The sequence below is a fragment of the Periplaneta americana genome, chromosome 11 (genome assembly GCF_040183065.1).
Source record: "Periplaneta americana isolate PAMFEO1 chromosome 11, P.americana_PAMFEO1_priV1, whole genome shotgun sequence".
NCBI classification, from domain to species: domain Eukaryota; kingdom Metazoa; phylum Arthropoda; class Insecta; order Blattodea; family Blattidae; genus Periplaneta; species Periplaneta americana.
Window position 1 is genome coordinate 170,955,732 of NC_091127.1, and position 13,276 is coordinate 170,969,007.

Genomic DNA, 13,276 nt, shown 5'->3' on the forward strand with positions numbered 1-13,276 from the left:
CTTTTAACATATTGTTTTTAGAGACGTTCAATATAGTAATAATTATAAATTGGAAACTTACCACTGCAATTTCACCTAAATTGCACTGTTAATTATTGTTTTTAAATATTTGCAAAAATTAAGTAAACTCTAAATCATTACATAACCTTACCGTTTGTTTTAAGTTCGCATTTATAGACTGGGGGGTCGACCTGGTTGGCAAGTTGGTATAGCGCTGGCCTTCTATGCCCAAGGTTGCGGGTTCGATCCCGGGCCAGGTCGATGGCATTTAAGTGTGCTTAAATGTGACAGGCTCGTGTCAGTAGATTTACTGGCATGTAAAAGAACTCCTGCGGGACAAAATTCCGGCACATCCGGTGATGCTGATATAATCACTGGAGTTGCGAGCGTCGTTAAATAAAACATAACCTTTTTTTAGACTGGGGGAAAAAAAAAGACAGATGTATACCAGGGCCTGCTGGAGTATAGTAAACACAGAAAACATTTTAAAGCAACAATGTTGAAGATAGATATTTTTGTTTTGCAAATTTGCCGTCATTGAACAGAAACCAAGATGGAGATTTCATTGCAACTAATTAGAAATTCCTTTTTCAGGTATGTAATAAACGATCTTCGCATAAAATAGTGTACGATACACTAGCGGTATGTTTTCTTTCAATTCTCGGAAATTAAAAACGCTCCACTACGTTTCGCTTTTTCAAACTTTTCCTCGAACATGAAAACTTCAACATACCGCTCTTGTAACACATATTACTATTTTACTAATGGCAAGTGTACTTGTCTATTCAAGTTCATGAAGCCAGTTGTGTAGACCAATTTACTGACAGAGTCATTCTTTGGTCGGCGAGAAAAGGCACATAAGTCAAAAAATAATAATTTTTCAGGAGAGACTTTCTTTTTAATTCACTCTTAACTGAATATAAGCATAATAATGAAATTCATGTATGTTGTTGTTGTTTTCTAATGCCAGGCGTTTGACAAAGTCATTTGACCTCTTGCACTCCAATATTTTTCAAAGATATTATCATGACCAGCCAATGAAGCACAGATTTTGAGGTGTTCCGAATCCATGTCTTGGTTTGAGTTGCACAATGGACAGTTAGGGGACTGATATATTCCAATTCTATGCAGGTGTTTGGCCAAACAATCATGGCCTGTTGCCAATCTAAATGCAGCTACAGACGATTTTCGTGGTAAATCGGGAATTAACTGTGGATTATGATGCAGAAAGTTCCATTTTTTCCCTTGGGATTGAGTTATCAAATTTTGTTTGTTGAAGTCTAAGTATGTAGATCTAATAAATCTCTTCACAGAGTAATACGTAGACTTGGTAACAGGTCTGTAAGTAGCAGTGCTGCCCTTCTTTGCTAAAGCATCCGCATTCTCGTTTCCCAGGATTCCACAATGGGATGGTATCCATTGGAAAACAATTCTTTTATTGAGTGATATTAATTGAGAGAGCATTTTAGTTATTTCTGCTGTTTGAGAGGAAGGTGTGTTTAGAGACTATTGATAGAATAGCTGCTTTGGAGTCTGACAATATAACTGCATTCCTAAATTTATTGATGTGGCATAGAATATTCCTGAGACTTTCACTTATTGAAATGATTTCACCATCAAAACTTGTTGTTCCATATCCAAGAGATCTATAAAGTGAGAAAAGACAGCACGTAACACCTGCACCGGCACCTTGTTCTCTGGAGATCAAGGATCCGTCGGTGTATAAATGAAGCCAGTTTTGTGGAGGGTACCTAATATTAATTGTCTCTAAAGACAATTGTTTCAGTATTTCAGTGTTTACTTCTGATTTCAGTATTTCTTCTGTTAAATTTAGATTATATTCTATATTTAATAGAGTTAAAGGGTTTGGTTTAATTTGTAAGTTTTCTTTTAAATTCGGGATATTGATTTTCTGTTTTAATTCTTGAACAATGGATAAGAAACTTTTTTGAGTTTTCAATCTACAGAGAGGACTGTATTAATGCCAATTGTTTCCTGGTAATCTGATAAGTTCTTCATATTGAATCAGTGCTTTTTCTTCTATTGTCATTTTGATGCTGTTAATATTAGTGAGGAATCTCATAGAATCTATTGGAGTTGTTTTGATTCCACCAGTAATGAGTCTGAGAGCTTGGTTTTGAACATATTCTATGTCGTTTATGAAAGGTGAAGTAATTAAAATTTCTCTGCAGTATGTCAGCACTGGCTGTATAAACATTTTGTATGTAGTGTTCAAAGTATTCCTAGAGCATCCCCATTTCTTTCCTGCTAGTCTTTTTAGAAGGGAGAATCTTTTACGAGCTTTTTCAGAAATGTATATCAAATGGTTGCTCCATGTTAACTTACTATCGAAAATAACTCCAAGATATTTGGATTCATGAGTGTGAAGGTGCTGGCCATTGTATTGGATACTGAACTCTCTTTCTTTTTTATGGAGTGAAAATATTTGGTAGTTACTTTTGCTTAAATTAAGTGTCATCAAATTTGATGTATTCCAGTCATGTAGTTGATTTAGAGCTTTAAGAGGAGAATTTTGAATTTTGTCTCTATGTCTGTAAGATCCTGAAGTCCACAAAACTATCTCATCTATTATATATTATATAAGAGTTATATTTATAAATACTATTCTCTTTACTTTCACAAAAATATACACTGTACAAAATACGGATATAAGTAAACTGGCTTAACAATGAGAATATGAGCCATGCCATTCACCCATCTTGACAGCAATGTTGTCTCAAAGAGTCATTTCCCAAACTGATATACATTATACTAAGGTATATAATTGTAGACTCAAAATATAAAAGTACGTTTTTACATTGTTTAAGATATTCATTATTCTCGCAGTATACTTACAATGAAGAGTATATTATTTTCTATCAAACATTTCTGGTCATTCTGACTGTTTCTTCAGACACTTTCCACGACCCTGCCAAGGTTTCCAATATGTTGTATGTTTATGCGGAGATCAGAGTAGCAGTCAATATGCAAAGTGATGCAATCTGCTTACTCGCCATTTATAAGCTGAGAAGATCCATTTTGTATTTTCAGTTCATATTGTTCAGGTGTGTCCATGGGATTCAAACCATGCAGTTTCATCTGTACTGCTACATCAAATAGGTAGTCGTAGCATTCAGTCCTGTAAAATAGGAATTAATAAAACAAATTTAGGAGGATAAAGTTTCCAACTTTCAGAACCAAGTGGTCTCTTATTCCAACATGAACTGGTAACATGCATGTTCGTAATGTTCAAGTATGGTAATAATAAACACGAAGTATACACAATCAACTATGCAGTAACTCCGCTGAAGAACCACTCATAAGAGCACCTATGGAGGATACGGCAAACAAAATAGATATATACACGGATGGAAGTAAAATCGGAGGAAAAGTTGGAGCTTCTGCGGTCATAATCCAAAACGACATGGTCATCCACCGATCCAAATACAAACTGCAAGAAACATGTTCTAACAATCAGGCAGAACAAATAGCAATCTTGAAGGTACTACAACATATTGAGAATGTAGAAATAACGGAAGAAACAGAGAATATTGCAGTAGTTAACACAGACAGCAAAGTAACACTGGACACTTTACAGAACAAAAATAAACATAATCCAATAATTGAAAATATAAAGAAAGAATTGAAAAAATTGGAGAGTCAGCAATGGACAGTTCTCTTTAGGTGGGTGAAGGCCCATGTCGGAATACAGTAGTGTGCAAATTAATCCGAACAACGTAATTACTTATGCAAAAACACTCAAACGGGATAAAAAAAGGATCTCAGACATACCTCAGTAATCTATGTGGCCTCCTTTGTTCCTAATAACAGCTCTGAGACGATTTGGCATGGATTCCACTAATTTCCCACAAATATTCTTCATTTCTTCATCGCGAAACCATACACCAATGAGGGCAGAAATCATCTTCTCCTTTGTAGAACAATCCATTTTTTGCATTCTTCTTTTACAAATTGACCACAAGTTCTCAATGGGGTTGATGTCGGGTGAGTTGCCTGGCCAGGGGAGTACCTGAATATTCTTCTTGTTGAAGAATTCTGTAGTTTTTTGAGACGTATAGCATGGTGCCAGGTCTTGTTGGAACACACCTCTGCCATCCGGAAGTGATTTTTGCAGCTGGGGTACGATTCTGGTTTCCAGTAAGTGAATATATTTGTCAGAATTCATCATTCCCTTGATAGGTATTAATGCTCCAGGCCCTTCATGTGTAAAACAACCCCAAAACATTACTTTAGGGGGGTATTTGGGTGCTTGTTGGAGATGAGCTGCTGTTACTTTTTCGGATCCTTTCCGTACGTAAGAAACACGGTGGCCATGGACCTCGAAATGAGACTCATTGGAAAAAAGTACATTCTTCCAGTCATTCACTGTCCAGTGTTGATGTAATTTTGCCCACATTAAGCGTTTTTTGCACATAACAGGGGTTAGCAGTTGCTTCTTAATAGGCTTACGAGCCCTTCGTCCAGCTTCCAAAAGCCTATGCCGCACTGTTGTGACGTGAATATTCGCCCCAGTGGTAGCCATTAACTCGCGGGTTAAGTCGACAGCAGTTAGTCTAGGATTTAATTTACTTTTCCTGACAATTAAACTATCATCTGCAGGTGAAGTCTTCCTTTTCCGGCCACAGTTTCCTTTTTTCTGGGGTGTGATGGATCCAGTCTCCCTGTATCGTTTTATGATCGAATTAACAGCAGCCAAACTGATGTGACATTCTGCAGCAATTTGCCTCTGTGTCATAGAAGAATGCTCTGCTAATGTTATAATTTTAGACCATTTTCGTGGAGTTGTATCCATTTGTGAAGACGACAGAATGTACACAGGATTGCAGTATTAAATCTTCAACACAACTGAAATGCTTATAAGTACAAAACGATAGGTAAAATGTCACATATTTAAAAAAAAAAAATAATAACGACAGACCTTCAACAATGGAATTACACGTACTACAGATGTCAATTAAAGCGGTATGAGCAGCTGTGAGGCCAACAATGACAGAAAATGTAAAAATATGTCGTGTTCGGATTAATTTTCACGCTACTGTATATCTCATTAATTTCTTAGAGCGTGGGCATACTAAAGTACGATCTTGATTTTAATTTTCAAATTCCCACATGATGGAGCAGCAGGTGATTGGGGGGTGAGAGCGATGGCAATTTCACCAACACCTCTCCCCCACCCACCCACTAGACTTGAAATCTCTGTTATAGTGCGACATTGTAGGCATGCGAGGGAGAGAATAGCTCTGGGGTTGGCAGCAGTGAAAACAGTAACGATAAATAACATTGCCATATTAGAACTGTTAGCTATATGCGGATATAAGAATAAGTAAGCATAATGTGTTTTAGGGTCGTATTCATAGACGAGACTTAGGACAAAGTTGACTTTGGAAAGTACAAAGTCACCATTTTCCTATTCACAGTCGACACTTTGAGGAAAGTAAACTTCAATCGTGACTTTTACTTCGAAGTCGCCGAAAATCTAGACTTTGACTTTGACTTTCGTTTGTGGACAAAAGGAAAATGACTGATATTTGGGAAATTGTTGAATTTGCCGAGAATATTGAAGATATCTAGGAGATTATTAAAGTTGTTCATGTTCCTTAGTGTATTATTATAGATTATAAATTCAAATCAAGGTACAGATTTGATAGACAGTATTAAATATCCTCGTCATGTTTCAACTTTCATTGATGAATAATAAAAGAGGATTATCTGTTCCACCAATAAATAATACAACTTATTTCATCCCGATTTTAAGCTATAGGTAAGGATTAATAGCTTAATATTGATTCTTACTATTTAATTCTGTAGAGGATAGGTTATACAGTTGGAAATCCAGTTAATTTATAATCCTTGCAGTCGTCATAATAATGTTTTCTGCATAATGATTTCATATAATTTTTAAGTAGTTTCTGCAGACATGCAGGGAATAACTCTGCCAACTGTCAGCTGGATAATATGTCTCTTTCATAGTCTGTCATTGGTGGAATCTTATCTTCCATATCTTCACAACAAAATTATTTTATAATGAAATAATTTCAGGGCTTAATGTGAACCTAACATAACTACAATAGATGTTTTATTCACAACAAAATCTTTACAGGCAATACTATTTCAGATAAACTATATCATTATGTTTTGTAGTTATGAACTGTGTTATATACAAGACTGTTCAAACTGAGTTACGATTTTTTGTGGGCAGGCAGAAGAACAAATTATTATCGATTGGTGTAAAGACTTAAACATGTTAATTTTTGTACTTACGTTAGTTTCACAATAAGCCTCGAATAATATGTAAAGCTGCAAGAACGGTTAACAATTGCTTAACATGTACCGTTGTTCAATTGTTTCATTGATTTGTGTCTCAAAAGATGGCTTTGATTGTGGCAATGCCTGCTCTATTTCAACTGTCTATTAATTTAATTAATTTAGAAGGCAGTGATTTTGATTGCCAACATTAGAACAAAATCGTCAAATCTCGACTTATCAAAGTTAAAGTCTTAGAAGTATTGTCTATGAATAGGACTTTTAACAAAGTTAAACTTTACTACGAAAGTCGACTTTGGGAAGTCTTCATTCAAAGTCTCGTTTATGAATACGACCCTTAAATGCTTTATCTTCCAACAAAACCTTTCCCACACAAAAATCCCCACATATAACATGCTCCCGAATTTTTTTCCAGCATTTTCGGCAAAAAAAAAAAAAAAAAAAAAAAAAAAAAAAAAAAAAAAAATGCGAGTTATACGTGAATAAATACAGTATACACTGTAGAAGCTCTTACATAGTTTTGGCCTGTTGCCAAGTGTCGCCCCATACATAAACACCATGGCGTCGTACAAGAACAGCTGTAGTCTGTGGGTATTCCTCTATTACTTGCGCCATTCTGTCCTTCAGATCTGCTTCCCACGGTGTATTTTCAATGATAGGCACCACTAATTCTTCATCGTAGTTGTAATTTCGGCCAAGTTTCTGGTTGCGTATTCCCTTTAAATAATGCACATCACCACTTTTAATTACCTGTGTTAATGTTTACTTCATATCATCAGATATAGACTTATGGCAAAGAAATGGAAATGAATTGGCAGAATAATTAATGAAAGCATGCGAGTTCAATCATTCTACTTACAAGAGAAATGTTTCTCTCTTGACCTTAACTACTAAAACTATAGATAATTAGCAAAACGATAAACCCATTTAAAAAAAAAAAAAAACTACTATTGTATTTCAAATGTGTGTATGAGACATATCTATTCAAACTTTTCTTAACACTTTTGAGTCCCATGTCGGGTGACATCCGCCACTGCAATAACCGCGTTGCAGTCTCATGGCGGCCAGCATCCGACACATTTCTCATGCAGGCTGATTGCGGTATTTAAATCCGACCGCAAAGGGTTAAGCTAATATCACAATCAGAAGTCTGCATCGGACGTTTTCGCTCGAGCGCCAAGTAGTTCATAGCATAATCCGATAGCATTACCCATGCATGATGGGTAAAATTGTCACGAGCGATAAAGCCTCGAACGGTATAAGCCGAGCATTAGACATTCGTTCTTGTTACAGTGATGAACTGTGTAGTAACATCATAGATGTTTATCATTTCAAAACTTTGCAGTGTTTAACTAACCTCTCCATAGTACAACTACAAAACTTGCTTTAAAATTTAATATAAATGTTGTAGGTAAATGTTCCCCCCCCCCCCCCCCCACAGGAGTGATTTTGTTTTTGCCACATCTGATAGATGTTATTGGATGTAAATGTAATTATTATAAACAGAGAACACAATCACGATAATGCAAGAACTGTATCAAGTTTTCTAGTAACAATAATAATAATAATAATAATAATAATAATAATAATAATAATAATAATAATAATAATAATTAGTGTATCAATCTTTGCGTCTGTAACAGTTGTGCAGCATGATTATTCGTTTCATTATATTTTCTGTGACGTTATCTCTGTACTAATATTGTTATTAATCTACTGCTATATCAATAATATTTTGTAAAACGTTTCTACATTGTCGCAGTATATAGGCGGAACACTATGTATGGACCTATCATATTATACCTGTGGTAAATCAAATATTGAATAATTATTAATTAGCAATAATAACTGTATATCGAAGTTTTTCATACTATTTTATTTATAACTTCATGTTCCTGTTTTGGTACGTTCCATTAAACGTTTGTCATAAACGCAGAAAATAAAGCCTTATTTTTACCATGTGAGCAAAACATATGTGTATCTTTGTCGCCTTCCATACAAGATAAGACATGTATGACTTGAGGCTTTCCCGGCGTTTGATATAGAATAACTCTTCTCGGGTTCTCAGCCAGGTGAGTTGGAGATTAGCTTCCAAGCTTTTGACGGATAACGCTGCCCTTCATCCCTGAAGAAGATGGCACAGCTAGCAGTCAAAAGCTTGGAAGCTAATCTCCAACTCACCTGGCTGAGAACCCGAGAAGAGTTAAGATAAGACATGTCGGTGAGATGACTTTGTACTGTGCTTCTATTTATTCCGAGCGTATCACGACCGATCTTATCTCACTCGAGGGTGCAACACTCGACCGAGTTCAACCAAGCGATTTAACTCCAATGCAGCACTCTGATCACAATCTAGTATATAAAGTCACGAAGTTCAATACGCAGTAAATATGCATCCACAGATAGTTGCTAACCACTAGGATCGCTAATATTGCCTCATTACAGACAGTCTATTGTTCCTAACACCCTCACAACTCAAGCTTCGTGACTGTATATACTAGACTGTGCTAATACTATGTAGGACTTCAAAAACACCAATAACATTTCTATTACAAAGTGACTACCTTTATCATTTCCAAGTGAGTGACCTTGAATTCTTTCCCAGGATAAAGCAATGTTGCCATAACAGCGGATTTGGAATGAGTGTGAATTACTGCTCCAGCTTGCCGGGCTGCAAACAAAGTACAAAAAAATGGAACACCAAAAGATCCTGACATTGAAGCAAATTTAATGACATAAGAAACAGTTTTAGCGATCATTTTCAAATCTTTGTGCAATGTGGAATTAAAAGTGACGCTCTTCAAAAATACTGAATGTCTTACTGGTAAGAGGGAAGCTAAGTTATACTGGTGACAGACTACAGTCACTAATTGCGATCGGGTTTGTAGTGTGTCACCGTCCTGATCGCGATCAGGAGCTAAATCCTGTTTCCAGAACTAGATAATCGCGCTGAGGCACGGCCCAGTGGACGAAAGTAACATTTTAGTAATCTTTGGTTTCGAATCACCTTGATTTATATTATTTAGGAAGTCATGATAGCTTCTGCTGTGGAATTTTGTTACCCTTCCATTGTATTATATGACATAGAAACGAAAATGAATGGCTAGAAAATGAATTTGGCTACTATTAGACGTAGTGGAGAAATTTAATGTAGATGTGAGAAAAGTAAAAAGAAATATATTAACAAATGACAGACGAACTATTCATATTTCATTAATATATATATACACACACACATATAGAGAGAGAGAGAGAGAGAGCAATAGAAGGCTGCTGAAAGATGTTTCATTTCAATAAATAATGGATTACAAACTGGAACTGGTTTCTTTTTCAGATTTTCAATTTCAGTCTCCATTACAAAGCTATCGTTGAGGTTAGGGTTGATTTTAAAAATAGGCTACGTTTTATTACAAAATAATACACATTTTTGGCATGATGATATAAATTTTATAGGTTATAAAATCTCTTTTCAAAATAATATAAACAGTAATGATATACATTGTATCACTTTACATTGTAAAGCATATAATTATTTTAACAAATTCCCATATCAAGCTGCAAGAAAAAAAAAAAAAAAAAAAAAAGGGAAAAAAAAAGGGGAAAAAAAAACAATGAACAAACATCAAAAGAAAGTATGAACTTTAGGTGTTGTCCAGGAGGGAAACAAACATATACCCACAGTCTACTATATACAGTCGCGAAGCTCAATATGTCGTAAAAATGCAAACATGGATAGTTGCCCACCACTAGGATTGCTACTATCGCCTCATCATCGCAGATCTCTCCTAGCAGCCGACAAAATATGTTACACTTTCGTTGTCGTGTTCTTTTGGAAAAATTAACACCTTCCTTCCATTATTGAAATATCAAATGCATAAATTTAATTTATTATTTTAATGAAGTATATTAAATTCCACCATAAACTCGAAGATACCTGCAAGAAATAAGTTAATATAATTTTTGTTTGTGCAAAACGAACTGAAATTTACTATAATAGCTTCACTCATTCAATATTATAGCGATAATTAACTATGAAACCAATAAATATTAATTTGCATTTCTCTTTACAACAATAATAATGGAAATATGAATTAATGAAGTAACTTACGTGTACCGGTACTTGTAGTGTAGACTTACGTAGTTAACAAAGTGGGATGAGGTTAAGCAATAATAATCACACCAGAATTGGAAATAAAACGTGATCAATAAATTTTATTGTAACAGACTTTTTCTAAGTCTCTAGTAAAGCAACAAATAAAAATAACAACAAAATTAACAGCTATAATTAAAAACATATCATTTGAAGAAAAAAGTAGGCCTAAGCAATAATAATCCCACCAGAATTGAAAATAAAACGTGATCAATAAATTTCATTAAGACAAACGTAATTTTTCTACGTCTTTAGTAAAATAACACATAAAAATAATAACAAAATTAATAGCAACAATTAAAAATATATCCTCTGAAAAAAAAAGTAGACCTAACCTTTATTTCTCTGGAAATTTAGCAGCCTAAGTGACAGAACTTTAACCGGTATCTAATGTCCTTTCGGTTAGACTGAAACATTTCATTGTGCAATTTAAGGATATAATGTATTCTAACAGTCACAAAGAACTTCAAATTAACAGTTTTGTTTCTGCACAGCATTCTTGTGGAAACCCAGGAACCTTTCTGAATCTTTCGGAAATCGGAAAAAGGATAACTCTGGCCTCTTTCTTTTACTGTTGCTACAGTTTATAGCACTACAAACGTCTCCTCCTTGTCCCATATTATTATTGCAATTATTATATTTTAGCCATTAACATTTTCATTATAACCAATAACGAACATTTCACAAGCATCAATGTGAAATACGCAACGAGCTAGCACTCGACAGAAATACGACACAGTCCAAAGTCGACCATGGACAGTCTATTGTTTCTAGTTGCTAACCGCTTGGAGCGCTTTATCACGAGATTTGCAAAAAAACACCTCAAGCTTCGCGACTGTATATAGTAGACTGTGATATACCGGTACGTATGTACATAGAGAAAATTGTTACCTCTATGGTAATTCAGCTGTTGACCAGATGGGACCTAGTGTGTCACCACATTTTCGGTAATAGCGATCGGAGCTAATCGCAATAATGCTAATCGCGATTAGTGACTGTAGTCTGTCACCAGTATTAGAACTGTCTGACAATGACGTTGAAAATGTTAGAATTTCTATTATGCTTAAATACAACCAAAATGTTGCATTAATTCTCTTCAGAACATTTGAAACGTCTATCTGTCCTATATTTTAGCATACACCAGAGGAGTATAAGTATGAATCATTAAATGATAGAATACGTCTAATTACACCTACCTGTGTATGCGCACATAAAGAGTGGGGTACACTGACTCTTTTTCAACTTCTTTTCTGGTGGAGGAAGTTCCAAATCTTGTCCATCAATGTCCTGTACAAAGAGATCTTCAGGTAATATCCGTTCCTTCTGAACCCCAGATGGAGCAATGTATATTTTATTTCTGTCAAAAATACAATTAGTTTATATTACACGAAGTATGCAACTACTTTTTCTTTTTTTAATACACTAACTACGTTGTATGCAATGACCAAAACATACGGCTTTAACACTGTATACAAACCACTATCATAAACACTGCGTAGGAGATGGATGACGCAGCGCCAACATCTCTCTCGAAATAGGTAATCATTTGTGCAATGAGTAATACTAAAAATTGTGTAATACAAGCTGTAAACACAGTATTTCATGTTCGGAAAGGAGAAATAACTTACTCATGTTTTATACTTATTCCTCCACCAGTTCCTGTCACCCAACCAAGGTTGTAGAAAAGACGACATAACTCAGGAATTAAATGCCTTGGGTGTTCCTAAAACACAAATTAATTAAAATTGTAATATTTTCTATTACTATTTTAACAGCCAGTTTCACGAATTTACCACTTGATGCATATACATATACATATATATATATATATATATATATATATATATATATATATATATATATATAATGTTACCATCAGGGTGCGAACTAAGATTTCTGATGAGGGGGGGGGGATAGAATCCAAGATAGAAAATACCATACATATTATTATTATTATGTTAAGTTCAAGGCAACATTTCATTTTCCATTATGGCAACCTGAAATATGTGTGCATCTTGTTTGTTCTGCGCATGTGACTTCTTATTGCTGTAAAAGCAATTTTAAGGATATCAATTTTAAATTTCTAGCATAGAAGAAAATTAAAAACTCTTAAAGAAGCCAACAGCTCCTCTGAGAAGTTGAAATTTTTACTTTTTAATATCATGTAGCCTATATTTTTAAAGATATTGTGTTCAGGAATATTTATATTTTTCATATGCGTAGGTTTCGTTACAATATATTGGGGGAGAGATAATCAGCACATAATGTTATTCTTAAAAACTGACACCACTGGAATATCGTGAAAGTGGGTTGAATGTACAGTATCCAACGCCCACTGAACGAATATTTCACTTTTATGACTGCCAATGTTGCGCTATAATCGTATATGCAAGGTAGGCTATAACAAAAACCTAAATTAACCAAACCTAACCTGTCAAAGAAGCAACAAGTTATACTAAATATGTGTAAAATTGGCCTATGTCTCTATAGTGGGAGGGACATAAGTAACATTGACCACTTCGAGTAATATTCATATCACTTCCCTCAAATTTGTGAATAACCGAGATTATATCGGCAACATCTAAGCAATTCACGGCCCAATTCACAATCTGAAACACAGCAGCTATACTTCCCCTTGATAAAAAAAATAAATGAGTCGAGTTACTGAACCTGTACAACGAATTATTACCTCACATGTAACTGAAGCAGCCATGGATAATATTTTATTTAGCCAAAACACAAAGTTATTAATTAATGCTACACAGACGACTACAAACAAACAACTATTTTTATCTCTCTGCAGTGTGCCTAACCAGTGTCGCCAACTCGATTCTTAAAAAC

General features: G+C 34.9%; 1 protein-coding gene across 1 annotated transcript; it reads right to left on the reverse strand.

The window, feature by feature from the left end:
• Window positions 1–2,607: 2,607 nt before the first annotated feature.
• LOC138709596 (methylthioribulose-1-phosphate dehydratase) lies at window positions 2,608–13,276 on the reverse strand. Its single transcript, XM_069840483.1, has 6 exons — window positions 13,125–13,276; window positions 12,064–12,158; window positions 11,632–11,792; window positions 8,850–8,956; window positions 6,800–7,002; window positions 2,608–3,139 (listed from the first exon to the last, which is right to left on the reverse strand). Exons 1-6 carry the CDS (start codon window positions 13,146–13,148, stop codon window positions 3,007–3,009), a joined length of 723 nt encoding a protein of 240 aa, XP_069696584.1. The 5' UTR covers window positions 13,149–13,276; the 3' UTR covers window positions 2,608–3,006.